Genomic DNA, 17,411 nt, shown 5'->3' on the forward strand with positions numbered 1-17,411 from the left:
GAGGAGATTCCAGATCAGACTAAATCCCCAGGCAAGAAAGAACTGCAAAGATTAAAGAGTACTTGCTTAGCTTAGTTTTACAAGAAAAATGAAAAGTTTGCACCATTTTGTAAGAAGGGAGAGAAGTAGACAGTAGAAAAGATATGAAATTGTTCCCAATGCTTCTGTTATCCATGGATTTCAAATTGATTACAGTTCTTTTACTTATCTTAAGAATCCTACCTTACCTGCTTGCCAATGCTGCCATAGAGGACAGCAGTCCACCTATTATCTATCAAAGATTAACTCAAAAAAGCAGTATCATTGCAAAGCAATAATATTTTGTTGAGATATCAACTGGGAAAACTATTTTATAAAATTAGGTTTTCTGTTCATCCTACACGTTCAAGAGTATTTGTAGTAAAAAGACCATTTCAAACATATTCACGTTTTTCTGTTAGTCACAATTTAGCTAACTATCAAACGTGGATCCATTCAGTGGCAGGATCGCCAAGAGAATTATTCATAACAAGCTCTGGGTTAGCAGCAGCAATGCCTCTGTGTTCTCTTATTTTACTTCATTAACAACAAACTTGGAACTGAGAAAGAATACGGGGAACACTCCAAGAAACTTCTTGCTATTTTATCCTGTGCCTTATCCCTCTGATGGAATAAGCTAACCTTTTACATGAAGCAGTAGTCTGTTGGCTACCTTTATTTCTTTAACATGCGTAGAGCAGTTCTGCCATTACCATCAGGAGCTGCAATAATCGAAGATAAAAAAAAGAAATCAAAAGTTCTGTATCCACATTAGATGGCTCCAAAATTTTGCTAAAGCTCACTGCAAGCTACAGCTTCAGACTGACATTCTATTTAGCCATTATTACACAAGTTGAAAAAATCACAGTGCCTTATCCAGAACTGCAGCATGGAGCAGCACTGACAACATCATGATCATCTGTCCTGTGTATAATGTAAAAAGTTAATACCACCACTGAAATCACATTGACTAAATAATTACTGCTTTAAAGTTACGTTCGTTCAGGGATAGCCCTAACCTCTTGTCTGTCTGTCACTGGAAACAAAAATAACAAAGCAAGTACACTGCAGGTCACGTCCTTCTCGACAGCAGCCAAGGTAACCACATCAGCCAATGCAGGAGGGAGCAGGGTACTGAATACATGCTTTGGGGATAAGAGCATGCTGCAGAGAGGATAAAAGTAAACATGCTGAGAAAGGGTTACTGGACTTTGTATGGAGCTCAGTTGCCTGCATCGTTACTGAAGCCTATCATTTCTTACCACCGTTTTCAACTGCAGGTGGCCGTGGCTGCCTGAGATTGCTCTCAGTGCCATGTAAACTTTTGCAAAGCCAGCTTTCTTGCCTTGTTAGTGGGGAAAAGGGCTGTACTGCACATCACAGAGCCTCAACATGTAAGGAAAACATTAATTTTTCTTCATTCACTGGTTCTTATACTTCAAAAGAGCAGCAACATATCTGGAACCTACATCCCAGCTCCCATAACCTACATGTGGCAGACTAAACTTAAGGCAATGCTTGGAATAACCATTAGCAATGAAGATTTTTACTTGCAAAGCTTGGGAAAAAATAAAAGAAGATGTAAATATATTTGAAAAAATCAGTTGCAGCTAGAATCTTTTAATTCTCCCTAACGCCACATTGATCATTACACTCTTTGTAATGAAAGCAAATAGGACAAACAACAACCTGCTTTGGCTGTTTTTAAAACTGGCCTTTTCTAAAAAAAAAATAATAAAAAAATATTTGTGGTGTGTGGAAAAATAAGTGTGGTTTGGAAAGCAGTTTTGAAGTTAGTACTGGAAATTCATGCATGGCAAAAAGTAGCACAGCTTCGTACCAGGCAGCTCCGATTTATTATTGAAGTGAACTGTGTTTACTTCTGTTTTGTAATAAGCCTAAGTCAAACTAAAGACCATCAGCTGCAATTTATAGCTTTCTTAGGGCCAATAAAATACTTCTTACATTGCTTAGCAAAGAATTATACATAAGTGTAACATTTACATAGCCTCCACAAATATCTTATGTCCTAAGTACACCAGGCCCCGATAAATGTTACGGATGATAAATCTGAAGGAAATTTCGCTTGTGATTTAGTGTACGCTGCCATTTAAATGGAGATTGAAAATGGATGAGAGCATTCTTTGCCTTGGAGAGGAAACATTCTCAGCTCCGATGTCAAGCAAGTTTATTAATTTAGACAAACTCTAAGACAAATGCTATCATCTCTAGATATAAGTAGTCTGCAAATAATAAGATCTGAGGCAAAGCCCAGGGCCTTATTTGATCAAAAAAAAAGAAACTGTAAATAATGATTCTAATTTACATATCAGGACTTATCTATATTAAATTCAAGAGATCTGAACTTAAATTATGATATTCAAAATAATAGCCATTCCCCACATGGCAGGAAAAACAGCTGCTCAGATCTGAGGTTACTCTGGGAGCAATAAGAACCAGAATAAAACATGCAAGAAATGTTTAATAACAGGCAAATTGTTATGGCATCCACGTTCAGTGCTCCACGAGAGTGGCAGCCTGAAGAATGACATTGCTAATAGGACTCCAATAATTATTGGTAATGGAGGATGACAATGGAGTGCCAGTGACGAAAAATTGATGAGTAAATAGGACAGGCCAACAACCGACGATGGAGTCAGAGCTCCAGCCCTCTGTGCCTCACTGTGGAACAAGAAGAGCACTGACCTGCTGTCCAAGCAGCTGAAAAGCATCTCGATACCACAGGAATGAAATGCTTCTGTGCGTATGAGATGAAACAGCAGTGGCTGCCAGCTTATATCACAAGCTATATATGCACAGGGTAAATGACCCAAATTTAGAGTACGCTGTGTGCTGCATCCACAGCACCCAAGGTAGTTAGAGGTTAATGTACAGATTAGGCTACATTTGTTGTGCAGGCTGGCAGGGACAAAGCTGTGGAAAACCTGGGCTACGCCTTAACTAAAAGTGCAGGATTCAGCATCTTGATCACAAAAGCGTAAAGCTACAGCACCTCTATGGATACTTTTAGATCATAAAACCAAACCTGACAAATTCTAAACAGGGGAGAAACATGAGGTGTTGTAGCCTTCAGCTGCAATTCTCCCAGCTTCCTTGCACAAGGTATTTATTTACTTACAAGCAGAGACTTCACTGTTGCTGAAACTTGGTGCAGAACTGTTTCTCACCTTAAAATAATGGAAGTCATATTTGAAGACAGAATTACAATCAGTACAACATCTTTGATGGAAAACTGTGAATCTACTTCACGAGGGTTATTTAAATCACCCCTTCCCTGTCAGCATTTGAAATGAAAACCTTTATGGGGAATATAGTCCACACAATGCAAGGAGAGAAGCTGTACAAACACTAGAAGTTTGGGAGTCTCCTTAAGCTCAGTCAAAGACAGCTGTTACATCATAAAAACAAGCTGATGGGTGGGGAGAAACCTTTTCTCCTAGAAGAGGAAATCTGGCCAGGGAAATTCTTCATTTGTAAACTGAAAATTACAGATCTGAAAAAAAAAAATAAGGCTTCCTGATATGAAGCACATAACTTGGCAGGAAAACAGTAACAGGCAGTGTTTGTTTTTTTTTTTAAAGTTACAACATATATTGATGATATTAAAACCATTTGAAGGGGAGTTCTTTGGGGGAGGAGGTACAGAATTATCTATTTATTGTTCCTTTTCATGTATTTAAGAAGTATTCATTCCCACTGCTCCAAAAGATCAAAATAAACGTGCTACATCAACGCAATACTAAAGTTCCACAATACGAATGGATTCCATTGATTTTTTTTATTTTATTTTTTTTGCAGTCACACTTTACTGATTACAGACATGTCAGTTTAGTAGAAACCTTTTTAAACGCAAGCCTTTGTGTATGTAAAATCTCTTCAGTGAGTATTTACTGTAAGAGCTGTGCATCCTTTATTCTTAACAGATAATGGAACTGATAAGAAGCAGATATGGCTAATTCTTACAGCTGTAACAGAAAATTTACTGTAATTAACTTTCAGTATGCTATTGAAGTAGTAACGCTCTGCCTAAATTACCTCCATCTAGTGCTACCTGTTGGTTCCAACCAATGTAATTATTTCAAGCGTCAGGGGAGATGGATGCTCTAAATTATTAGTGATCTTCTCAGATGACTGAAATACCCAAGTATAACCTCCATGATGAAACACACGCTGCACTGAAATGAGGTTACTTATGTTTCACTCTGTGACTGAAAGCCCTCTTGAAATGTCTGCTCTGATCCAGAAGGAGAAGCAGCGAGGAGGAGCACAGCTCTGCCCACAATCTAGGCCACAACAGCTTTTATTCCGTTTCCAGTGACAGCCTGTGGCAATGGTTTAGCTACATCACAATCTGAACAAACACTGTTTTTCAACGGCTGGTCCTCCTGAGGTCATTGCTGTGCACAAGAGACTTACTGTGACCATGAACGTCTGACCATGAACGCCACCACCTTCCCGCATGCTGCAGCCAAATCTAAGACCTGCTGATTTAAGCTCCTGTACTGACTACAGCTCAAGCACACTTGTATCTTAGCTGGTGTTTTTGTCTCCTCACAAAACATGGCCCCAAAACAGTTTTGTCAACAGCCCTAAAATGATTCCAAATTTTTCGTGAACCATTCACTGCAGAGGAAATGGGCACAGGCTGAGAGTAACAGGCAAAACCTTGGATTTTTGGCTTTCAGAGAAACACCCCCAGAGTGCGGCCACCTCTCCTCTTTGCCACACAGCGCAGCTCTGCCTGTCACCTCAACACCACCATCCGGACAGAGAAGCTTCTGCTAGGCTTCCAAAATGCTTCAGTGACCTGGGGGTTAAGACACTCTGGGAAAAGAGGGTAAGTGGGGATGCGTCTTCTGTGGCCTACAGGAAAACCTCAACCCTGACCAGTATTTCCTGGGTATCACAGAGTGAGTGTGACACTGGACAGATGTTGATTTGTTGCTAAAAAGAAAGGCTGTGGGTGCCTGGGAGGCTGGGAACACCCTCTGGATGGATGACAGATTTTAATACCTGATTACCAGCTCCTAACTGGCTTTGTGAACTAGCCACTGAGCTGCACTGTTTTGCCAGCATCTGGGCAGTTAAAATCAAGCAAGAAGGGGTTTCTGAAGTGCTGGGTAAATATTTTCATGACTGGACATTTGTGTTTAGGGGTTTTAATTCTGCTTAAATCTCACAATGGACAGTAAAACAATACAGCAGATTATATATTATATATAATATAATGTTATATATATATATATAATATTATAATATAATATTATATTATATATGATCTGTATTATATATATATATATGATCTAACGTATACACTCTTGTGCATGCCAAAAATACATGTAAATAGCACAGAAAACTTTTTCTTTCTCCAAACACAAGTCATTCATATGTTTCATTTCTAGCTTCTCCCTCTGAAATGTGAAGACATGAATTCTTGCCTTGAAACCCATCCAAACACACCACAGTTTGTGAAAATGATTTTAGCTTGACATTTTTTTCTTTCACCTGCCATTCTTCTACCCTTCAACAACTATGCCAGGTAAAACTATTTTCCTGACTACTCAACTAATGCATACTTAATTGTTTGTTGCACTGTATTGTTAACAGCGATGGGTAGTGGGTTGTGTTATTCCAAGGTCAGAGAAAAACCACAATTAACGTTAATGCTCTAGGTCATAAGTCACAGCAACAATAACTTAGGAAGCATAGTCGAGCATTTTAAACACTTGAGAGAATTATAAGGCATGCAAAAGTGATGCAATGGTGTCAGCCAGGCCACACACGGCTAAATGGAAAGTCATATTGCTTTGTGAAGGCATAAATAGGTCTGCATTAATTCTGACGGAATAAGTAGTCCCCAAAAGTCCAAAGGTGTTAACATGATTGTCAGAACACAACATTAGGCAGCTAAATAAACCTTGAGGCTCAGAATACAGAAACCTCACTACTTAGTGTCATAATAACGTAGTTAAAGTCTCTTAGACCCTTTATTAATGAGACAGAAAGAAGTGAGGGGAGAAAAAAATCACCAACAAGTTAAGGTGCGTAGAGCGCAGAATTTTCATGTGAATAACTGCATTTAACAGACTTCACAATGACAATGGGAAGAGCTAGCTTGGCACAGAGAACATGGGGTAGAAAAAGGAGGGCTGATACCATACTGCATACTAGTTCAATACCACATGTAGTTTGCACTGCAGACATGAGCTGGCAGGGCACACAGAGCTGGCCTGGCGTGGTTGAAGCTGCAGGGGGAAGAGTTTGAGCCCTGCAAGATCAGGAATCCAATAACCTGCAGGGTTAAAATGCCAGAAAGCCAGAGGTTGGTACCACTGTGGTGACAGGTATGGCTGCATGCTGTGACATGGAAAGGCACCTGGAGAACACGTTGGTCCTCGAGACAGTGGTGCTGGGGCTGCTGTACCCCAAGGACAATTGTGAACCTTGGTGGGAAGTGTCCTGCTGCCCCTATGTGCTGCCCTCCAAACTATCAGAGACACCAGAAGCAGGAAAAAAAAAAAAAGATCCACCTCCAAGGAGACACCATGATTTTTCTGATATAAACTAGTTGAAAAGGTTCTCCATGACATTTCACTGACATTGAAATCCATGGCCTTAGCAAGAACAGTTTGCCATGATACCAGCTAGCAAATTTAAATGAATCCCTGGCCCGGGAGGAACCTTTCTAGCAGTAGAGTACAACCAAAAGAGCTGGAAATCAAAAAAACAGTGCAAAGACGCAAGGAAACCTTACAATTTAGTCAAAAACACTATTGCCTTGCATAGGAAAAACATGCAGATTTAATTGGCTGAGTTGTCCTGTTTCATCCTATTTATTAAACAAGGTGAGGGATTTTTACTGCCTCATTTGTGATAATGACTTGGCAAAAAGCAAACCTAGCCAACTCCTTATTCTTCTGTTCACCAGAATATTCGTATGGAGGAGAATTTACGTCAGCTTGCCAAGTGAGCCACACTGCAGGACAACTTTTAGAACAGATGTGCACCACCACCAGCAGAAAGAGTATCATAACAAAAGGAAATGGGTACAGCTAGGGGAGAGAAAGTCTTGAAGACCCCAAACAAGACAAGGGAACAGCAGAAAAGGTAACACACACAAGCTAGACAGTGTGACCACGTTACACTGTGAGAACAATTAACAGACACGTGCAGATATAAAACTAGTTAAAAAATATATATATGAGGGAGGAAATTGGATAGAGAGATCTTTTTCAGTGTTATTACTGTAACAACAACATAAATATCCATCAGGAATATTCAGTACCAAAGAGCCAAGTGACCTGCTGGTGTTTTGCTCATCCTTCTGCTTGTCAGGTGATTGTTGTACTAGTTCAGAAAAGCTAGGCTTACTGAGAAATGATGAGCTTTATCCTAGTGCTGAGAAACCATTAATACCTTTCTTTGGGTTCTAATTATTTGATTTCCTTGCGGGACTTCTCTTGGTATTTTTTCTAAAAAAGAAAAAAAGCACTAAAAAAAATTAATTGAGATTTTCATATTGTTACAACTGCTTTTCAGAATGCTGCTGTCTGTATTCGCACACCCATAGGAGCTCTAGCCCTGCCTTCACTGGACTAAACGATGCACGAAGATTAAAAGGAGAGATTGTTCCTTGAACGCCATTGACATTACTCACTTCAGCCTCACAGGCTTAAGTAGCAGAAAGTTGCTCTCCATCTTTTTTTTTTTATGAGCCTAATCTTTTTATTTTATTTTTTTAATATATATGTATTTCTGGTGGTTTTTACACGGTTGAGGCTCAAAAGCTGTTCCTCACCTTACATACACCTATTTTATGTGAAGCAGCAAGCCATGATTAACTGCAGTTCTATTAAAAATGCCAACTGTTCTTTTCTGAGTGTTAAGACAGGTCAGATGTCCACTTAAGTTCCAAGACAGAGGTAATTAATCTATAGATTAAAAGAGAAGGAAAATATTTTCAGTAGCCTTTCTCTGCCCTAAATAGTATTTCAGCAGCGTAACACAGTGCAAAACCAAAAGCAAATCTTTCATTTAAATACTCAGATTTCACAACTTGTAGTTTGAGTCGAAAGCAAGTGATCTCACAGCTGTGAAGAATGGAGAATGGTTCAGAAGTAATAAAAATACAAATATTAAGATAAATTACTGAAGAGAGCTGTCGCCATATTTTTAATGGAAAAAGGGCAGGTTCTGTTACAGTAATTCCATAGTGCCATGGAAGTGTGTAAAGGATCTAAAACTTTACAAATGCTTAGAGGAAAAAAATCTGAATAAATATTGAGCAAGTGCATTTGCTGAAGAAGCTAAAATGGGGAAAAAGAGCATACCACAGAAATCATACACAGTATTTTCCTTCTGCAGCAGTAAAGACTGGGTGAGTGAGGGTCCAAAACACAAAGCTTTCATGATATGTCCTTAAACTGCCGTTCTTAAAGCTGAACACACTGGCTTCTGAAATAGCCCAGATAATGTGGATATATTATTTCACATCTGTCCTTAAAAAGAGTAATTTTAAGGCCAGATAATTAGAAACTTCTCCATTTATGCTATTATTCCGTGGCATGAGTCCAGAGCAGAATGCGTGCGCTCCCATTTGTTTTGCACACCCTAACTACAGTACATTCCCTCTGTCGTGACTGTTGCAGGCTTTTAGAAAATGCAATTCCATTGCCTCTGCTTGATAAAGAAAAACTTTTAAAAATCCCTGCTTGTTTGTTTTTAATATGGAAATTGAAAACCACAATTTTATTGTGCTAGACAACTGTGAGCAATTGTGTATTCATTTGATTGTGGCGGGTTACTAAGTGCATGATCAGTGCAAAAATAGAAGACAGTAGGTGAACTTCAAAATAAAGAAGTTCTGTTGTATTTTTGTTTGTTTTAAAGAGAATTAACACAGCCATTTTTCCAGATTTTCCAGAAAGCTTAAAAAATCTGAAGCTGGGCAGTGCTTTCATTTGTAAATTCTGAAAAAACAGTCAATGCAGATAAAGTACAAATCTACAGGATAGCTGCCCACATAACTCAACTTCAGAAAGGGCAGGAAGGAAGACTGGATATTTAATAGCAAGTAGAAGAAACAGTAAGGGGATGCACATATCTGAATAAGGCTAAACTTTGACTGCACTGGTTCTTGTTGCAGATTAACAGAAATGCAGAAGTAGCAGCCAAATCATTTTCTTTCAGGACCAACGGACACAGCAATACACAGCAGTTCACTACACAAACTCTCTTAGATAAAGGAAAATTGTTGCAGATTAGGTATATATTTGCTCAAGATCCATATAAAAGATATACAATTGGACTATTTCAAAGTACCTGGCTACATGTTGTAACAGCCTATTTTCTTAAACTTTCAGAGGAAACTCACCCCATCTGGTCTGCCATCCGAGGCTGTAACAATCAGAATATAGCGATCAGTGCTTTCTCTGTCCAAGGGCTTTCCTAAGGCTAGCAGTCCAGAACTAGTGATAAAACAAAAACATGAAATGTTACCACAACAGGTTTAAAATTTCCATGAGCACTTTTGTTCCACTACTTTGCATTACACGAATATTTCCCTTCAAGCAAGCTAATAAGCTTTTAGGCTTTATTATTACTGAAAGCATGTTTTCTATAGGTACAAACTAATAAAAATGATAAGCCATTTTCTAATACTTTCCACTTCAGTACACAGATAATTCAGGGCTAAAATAACAACTTAATGCTATACAGGATTATACAAAAGACAGTCCTACTCTCATTTGTTAGAAAGCTGTTGTGCTATAATAAATGAGACGAGAGAATCACAAGAAGTCCATTAATCACCGAGGAGTCCTGATAGCCCTGACAGGATTACAGCACTAAACTTTGAGAATACGACTTGGATGGTCTTCAGTATGAACCTCCTATGAGTTTACAGGGAAATACTCCTTACTTGCACATCTCATTACTGCAGTAAAAGCACTACAATGAGCTAGTGGCCTTTCAGTACAAGCACAGATATACTATGTCCCATAATAATATTAAAAAAAAAATTAACACAGACATTAATGTTGTAGAGAATGTACCAACACACACGGATCCAGGATGGTATTTATCCTTGTGTTGTAGGGATAAGTAGCTTCCCCCATGAAACTCCAGCAAACATGTCGTGGGTAGCACGACACATTTGCAGAGCAGTGTAACATGTGGTTTTGCTGTGCCAAGCCACAGGGGCTGGGATGTTGGTACACAGTGACTTTCCTCATTATTAATGTGTGTCCCAGACACAAGCATTTGTTGGCCCTAACTGCAAGTTTTACTGGTTGAGTTCGGTTAATGTTCATAACCTAACAACCTAAGCAGATACTTACTCAAAAAAAAAAGTTTTATTAAACCAACAAAAAAAAGCCAAACACAAACCAAGCAGAAGAGGTGAAGATAACCTATAACCTATGAATGAAAAAAGATGAAGATAACCTATGTTTTTTTTTTGTTTGTTTGTTTTTGTTTTTTTTGTTGTTTTGTTTTGTTTTTCCATTTTAGATCATAAATTTCTGCAAAGTTTCTGCCGTGACTTCTTACTCTCAGAGAAGACTTCAAACTGGTTCCACACCAACTTTTTCCAACATTGTTTTCAGCAAAGACAGATACCAGCACTTACAGACAAGCTGTTATTGTAAGCATTTTTTTTTTTTTCTTCAAATAAATACTGCAGGAACAAGGGAAACAGTCAGTAGGAGAAGAACCATCCCCCAGGGTTAAAAGGTTGGCAGGTAAAACACTATCCAAGCCCAGGAATCAAACAAAAGAAAATTCAAGGGATGCTACACTGGATCCCACTCATTGTTATACAATTAAAATGTTATGTAGCTTCCTCAAAAAAAAAAAAAATAAATCCAACTTAATTGTACCTAAATTACTTTTTGGAGATTGCTCCAGAAGGGAACTATTGCCCTGAGGACCCAGAGGGGCAGTGGCAGGGCGCACATAACACCAGAGAAATGGATGGATTCTAGAAAAAGTCTGCATATGCATTTATGTATATTTTTATATATAATTACAGCAATATATGTAATTATGTAGTTATAAATAATCAAACACAGATAGTGTACATTATACATGTGTATAATATACATCTGACTATATATGGTTAAAATTTAATTGAATATATTTCATATTTATATATGTACATATTTATACATATGCATATATGCAATCTTCGCTGCTTGCCTTAGCATCATAATAATTGGGCTACTAGTAATTGCTTGATTAGACTATGAAGACCTTAATTAGAGTAACAGTAAATTCTCGGCTTTGCATTCACAGAGTGCTCCTCCTACCCATAAGGTAATGAGTGTAACAAACTGATGGGATTTCCAGCAATCTATCCTGTAATTTCTCTGTGACAAATTTATAACACCACATATCTCATCTTGTTTCCACAGTCTCATGTACCGTTTTCTGCTAGGGAATATTCAGCTGGGCTCAATTAATTATTGTTATATCACTAAATACCATTTAACTTTTAACCTAAACTTTTCATCATTTATAAATAGCAGAAGTTGAAGTAGTAGTGATGCTACTGAGGGAATTATTAACTTCCTTCGTGGGCCATAGGAACATTGAATGTATTATTAACGCTACACCTATCTCTGTGCTTTAACAATCCTCTTATTTCCAGGTGTTACGCAAATCCATTAGCTATCATAATAAATCTATCACATTTCAGCATTTCATCAAAAACAATGTCACAAAATATGAACAGAAGAAATTTTTAGGAAAGTAACAGTGAATAAAACATGAATCACAAATATGGTAAAAAAAAAAATAAATACAAAAAAATCAAAGGTGAACCAAGAATAAAATATTGACAACAAATACTGCTTTACTAACACTCCTATAACTAAGGTCAATTTATATAATCCATACAAACTCCTGTGTGGTAATCAAAGATTTGGATGACATTCATTTAACATCCCAGCTTTATATTACCATTTCGTCTGGTATGAAACATAAGGCACTGAATTACAACAGATTGTACTAAGGTTGCACTACCAAATTAAAAGAGAACTAAACCATCTCACATTTCTCCAACTGAGTTCTAGGTAAAAGAGATCTAGTAAATAGACACAAATCTGTCAATATTCACTAGCCGTGCTGCCAGTTAGGGAACTAAACAGCAATTTACTTAAATGTAAACGACACAAAAAATAATCCAGACGAGAAAAAAGACGAGGAGATAGAGTTATGTTCATCGTCTCTGCTCTGGCCTTTAAGTATCTAAAAATGCATTACATTTTACGTAAAATAAATTCCTGCAGGAATCACTTTAACTATGCTTTGTTTAATGGTAATCCTACTTTAATATCCTATCCAGACATTTCAGCATCTAGAAAAAAAATGCGAATGGCTGAAGAAAGCTTTGAACAAACATTTTGCAGGAAAAGACATGCAAGGATAACAGAAAGGAGAAAACACTTCAAAGAGATCTCTTTTTTTTTTTTTTTTAATCAAGAAGCAACAGATTAAAAAGATGAACAAACCACTGACTGAGTTTGTGCTGAAACCCTTGATGTTGTCTGATACTCAGATACATATGGGGAGTGTATGAGGCTGGGGGCTTGGGGGGGTCAGGCCTCAGGGCCTGACATCTGCAACACTGCCCATGGGCACACAGAGATGGGCCGTGTCTGTAGCCTTCAGAGAGTGCATTGGTATTTTCTTATGATGTTCATTTTCTTGTCTGACAAGTCTTTATTATTAGAGGGCCTATCAACATCTGTGGCTAAGAGCATCAGCATCTCATGGTGTCTTCAAGGCTTGAGGAGTTTGTTTGACGAGTGATTTGATCCTCCACGTACCGGAGATGCAGTAGTGAGTAACTTAGAGCTTACTTACGGACCTGAACAATATCTCCCACATACCAAATTAGGACAGTTTTTGCAATTATACCATAAGCAAACAACTTCCGGGTCAGTTTTGTCCCATCATCTACCATGGGACATCACCAACCTCCCCTTTTCCTGCAAATAAAAAAGATACTCTGGAGCGTAAATAGCAGCTGTTTGGGTAAAATAAAGAAGGAGGTAGGACACAGACAGACCTACATGGTGCTTTTAGTTTATTAACACACCCTCTCTTCCTAACTAAGTTGGTATTCAATTTAAGGAAAAGAGGTTTTAAAATAATGATCAAAAGGCTTTCCGCTACAGACTAAAATGCTTGAAGGCAGGAATCAAAAGCAAAAACTGTCCCCATCATTAGTCAAGAGTTGACAAGTAGAAAGGTTTTTAATTAATCCCTGGTCACTCTTTTAAATGGAATGTTTCCACCTCTGTGGGCTTCACCTACTAAAGTAATTAAAATAAATAAATAGTCCCCTGTGAAAAATTATAGAGTGCAGTAGCATTCACAGAGCTCTCATTAATGTCAGAGAGCTAATCTAAGGAAAAGCCGAATACATCCGATTACAAGTCTTTTCTTTTGCTCTCAGCCCACATACTCGTGTGATTGAAAAGTTACAAGTCTATTTTCTAAGGGTTTTCTACTTACCTTTGAGAGAGATTAAAAACTTGTTGAGGATCTCCATTCTGAATGAGGTATCTTATAGGGTCACCCTCTCTATCAAAAGCCTTTAAGAAAGAAAAGAGGATAAAAAGAAGTCAGAACGTTTTTATTCTTCCTTTCAAACTCTAACCTGAAAAATTAACCCCTGAGCTTCCATTGAAGTTACCTACAGGAAAGAAGCTAATCTCGCTATTTCTAAGGCAACATGAATAATTACAGATGAGCTACTTAAGATAAATCAGTAGCACATCAAATCCTTATCCTACAGAGAAATGACAGTATCCTAAATACAGACTTTCAAATCACTACTACACACGAACACATAGCAATGCATTATAAAACTGAGGCTTTATTCAGTTATTGTTTATATTTGTGAGAAAACAGGCTGATGAGACTGAGCTTGTCGTTTTCTTTGTTCTCATTTCTTATCCAGTTTCTTCTTTCTGTTAGCTTACCAGAATCCAATCCCAAGCCTTTTTCACTGATGCTCCACTAATCAGGGTAGTCCTATCAGTCCTACCCTCCACCATAATTTGCTTTTGGGCGGATGGAAATTAGGTTGAGAACTCTGAAAGGAGCTATTAACAGCATCAAAGCTATTAAATTCCATCTACTAGATGGCAAAATAGCTTTGCAGAAGTTGAGTAAACTACTTCTGAAGATAAGCTTCAGCTAATCTGTTTCCAAAATGGCCATAAATATGCCATGTAACAGTTATACTTTTTGTCATGTTTACATACAGCTTTTTCCCCAAGAGAAATCAGGTGATTGTCAGAGAAAACACTGTTTACTGAACTGTCTCACAGTTACAAACATTCAGCATTCAATATCCAAAGTGATTAAGCACGTTATTGTAGGAAAAAAATAAACATAAAAGTACTGCTATGAGAATTGCAAGAAGGCCAAACAAGTTCAAAGAAGGGCAGATAGGAGACAAGTCAAAATGAAAAAGAAGGTAAGGAGAGGAAGCCTTTTTGTGTTTTTTCATCTCTCAACAACCATCCTCCTTCTTGTCTAATTTTCTGTAGGCATTTGTTGTAAACCACAGTTAAGGACCCCGTATCTTTGGGCTAACCATCTGAAAACAAAAATCAGTCCTGACCCAACCTCCCACCCCAACATGAAGAAAGAAGTATGAACTGCCAGTGCACAGGCAGGACAGTGAATCTAGTAAAATACCAACTTGTGTCAACCAAATAGAAGCATACAGAAACCACTGGCTAAATTAGACGAAGTGGAAAGAAAACACAAACAACTATATGAGGACAGCGTCAGAAACAGTTGACAAAAAAGCGTAACAGGAAAAGAAAAGAATGCAAAGGATAGTAAGAAACATTTAAGTTAGAGGAAAGCTGAGGAGCAGGAAACCCTGCCACAGAATAAAAGCAGGTCAAAGCACTAACACTCTGCATTTCAGCTGCAATCAAGCATGTAACAAAACTGGCAACAAAGGGGTAAAACTTCAAATTAGAATAGGGGAAGAACAAGGCAGAGAGTATGTAGATGAACAGAGCTTCTTTAAATCATCTGCTGAAATTACAGGCTGATGAAATTCATCCTAGTGTATAAAAACATGGGCTGAAGTAATCTCAAAGCCATTAGCAGCTTTTTTTTTTTTTTTTTTTTTCCTTGAATACCCACGGAGGACACACCTGCTGAAGGACAAACACGAAGTACATCTTTCACAGAGGAAAGAGCCAGGAAATCACATGCTAGACAGGTACAACTCAATTCCCAGAAAACCACAAATAATCAAATTATTTGCAGGTACCTGAGATGACAATATGGAGATGGATAACAGCAAAGCTAATTTCTCAAGAACAAAATATGTCAAACCGATCTAACTTTCTTCTACAGCTGGACAATGTGTCTTGTAAATAGGGTAAAAGCTGTGGATGTAATAATGCATCTGAGCCATGGCGAGGCATTTCACACTGCCTTATGCGATGTTTTCACCAACAAGTTCTGTAAACATGGTTTCTACATGGAAGATGGGATTAAGCTAGAATTAACCTGATCATAAAACTGAGGTCAGATGGTACTGGGTAGCATTTAGTATGTCTGGAGCTCTGTAAAGGCATGCACACTTGTTCCAATACCGATCAATCCTTCCATTAACAACATCAGTGACAAAACAGAGAACTCGTTTATAAAATTCACGGGTGACATCGAGTGACAGGAGGTGCCAGCATGTTAGAGGGTGTGAGCAGAGCTCAGGTGACCTTACACTGGAGAGGTGAAGGACAGGATTTTACTCAGGAAAGACAAGGGAAAAACTGTTCGCCAAGGCTATGAAACTGCACAAATAGCAGATGAAAAAAATCCAATGAAGCAGCACCTCCGAGGACAACAGCAGAACCTGAATCACTGAAACCACGCTGCTGCTTCTGTCTTTAGCGATCCTTTCTGTACATTCCTAAAGCTGTATGCTCCTGATCTTACTTCCAGGGGATCCTGCCTGCACTTCACACATAAGGGTCTGTCAGAGGGTTGTTCATGGTCTACGCTCATTCCTAGGAAGGCTGGAGTTGCTCAGAAAGCCATAAACAAAAGACTGGTTCTAGACCTTTCAATTTTCTCTGTATGTCCAGAGGAAATGTACTTTTCAATTACTGTATTTTCAAAATTGCGGGGAAAAGTTTATCATCATTTTTAAAAATAATGTTCTCTATAAAGCAAATTACAGCAAGTTGTTATGTACATAACAAAAAGATTAAAAATCTTTTTTAAATCAAATCTGAAAAAAAAGCAACCTATACCTACTGTTTCCAGATCAACTGCATACAGTGACTTCATACACAGCACACAAAGATTTCACGTCACTTCCTTGCACCATCCCTAGGCCACAATAACGGTCCTGTTTTTGGTTTGTGGACTCCCAGAAAAAAAGTTAGATTTGCATATTTTAATTAATAATGGCTGGCAAAGCACAAAGCAATAAATGCCTCCCAGGCATGCAATAAAATCTGAGGTTTATTTACAAATTAATACAGTGCGTTAATACTGCATTATTTAATCTCAACTGCTGTTAATTAAAGCACCAATCACAATCAACTGGGTACATTATAAAATAAATAACAGTATAAGAAATAATTTTAACCTTCCTTCATCAGCATTAAAAACATTTAGCAGAAAAGGAGAAAATTGTTTTTTCTTTTTAAACACGTACTTTAAAGCCTAATATGCAAATCTAAAACATCAGCATTCACATTGTTATTGACGCTGATGCTTGTAGCTCTTTGGATCTGCTAGCTCGGGAATATTTATGTAACTTACTTGATATCTCCCTGCTTTTGTAATCCTCGTGCAGTATGCAAACAGTAAGAAAATAGTGCTAAAAGATGGTAATAAAACCAAAATTTGTTGACCCTAGCATACCAAACAAAACATACCTTAAGTCCAAGACACTCGGTATATCAGTAAGACTACTCATGAAAGTAAAATTTATGTGACATTATTTGTAAAATGTGTGGGAGCTGGTAATATTCTGTATTTTGAGGCACTAGCTCAAACTACTGTTCAAATTCCACAAACACACAAGATGACTGATAGATAACTTTGCCTGGGAAAGACAGCACAAGATTCCATAACCTTAAATACTCAATTTATGAATGTTTAAAATGTCCTGGACAGTTTTACACAGGGAATTAAGGAGGAGAAAGACAGAAATATACTCCATACGATAAAAGTCCTTTAATACAGACGAGCATATTAATGCAGAATGAGGAAGCTGAACTAGCTCTATAAAGTCAACGCATCCACATTTCCCATCCAAAACCATCAGCTCTGCAAGAGAAACAGTCTTTCACTAATCCCAAAGAGAGAAACCCACACGTATT

General features: G+C 37.9%; 1 protein-coding gene across 7 annotated transcripts in view; it reads right to left on the reverse strand.

Annotated features, from left to right (window-relative positions):
• Positions 1–17,411, reverse strand: part of PCDH15 (protocadherin related 15) — a 773,967-nt gene that overhangs the window by 139,897 nt on the left and 616,659 nt on the right. For all 7 annotated transcript variants that reach the window (XM_068688403.1, XM_068688402.1, XM_068688405.1 and 4 more), the window contains 2 exons: positions 13,558–13,637; positions 9,413–9,506 (listed from right to left, as the gene is read on the reverse strand). In XM_068688403.1, the coding sequence (XP_068544504.1) occupies positions 9,413–9,506; positions 13,558–13,637 (174 nt within the window). The remainder of the gene's footprint in view (positions 1–9,412; positions 9,507–13,557; positions 13,638–17,411) is intronic.

Source organism: Anas acuta, chromosome 7 (assembly GCF_963932015.1).
Source record: "Anas acuta chromosome 7, bAnaAcu1.1, whole genome shotgun sequence".
Classification (NCBI taxonomy): Eukaryota; Metazoa; Chordata; class Aves; order Anseriformes; family Anatidae; genus Anas; species Anas acuta.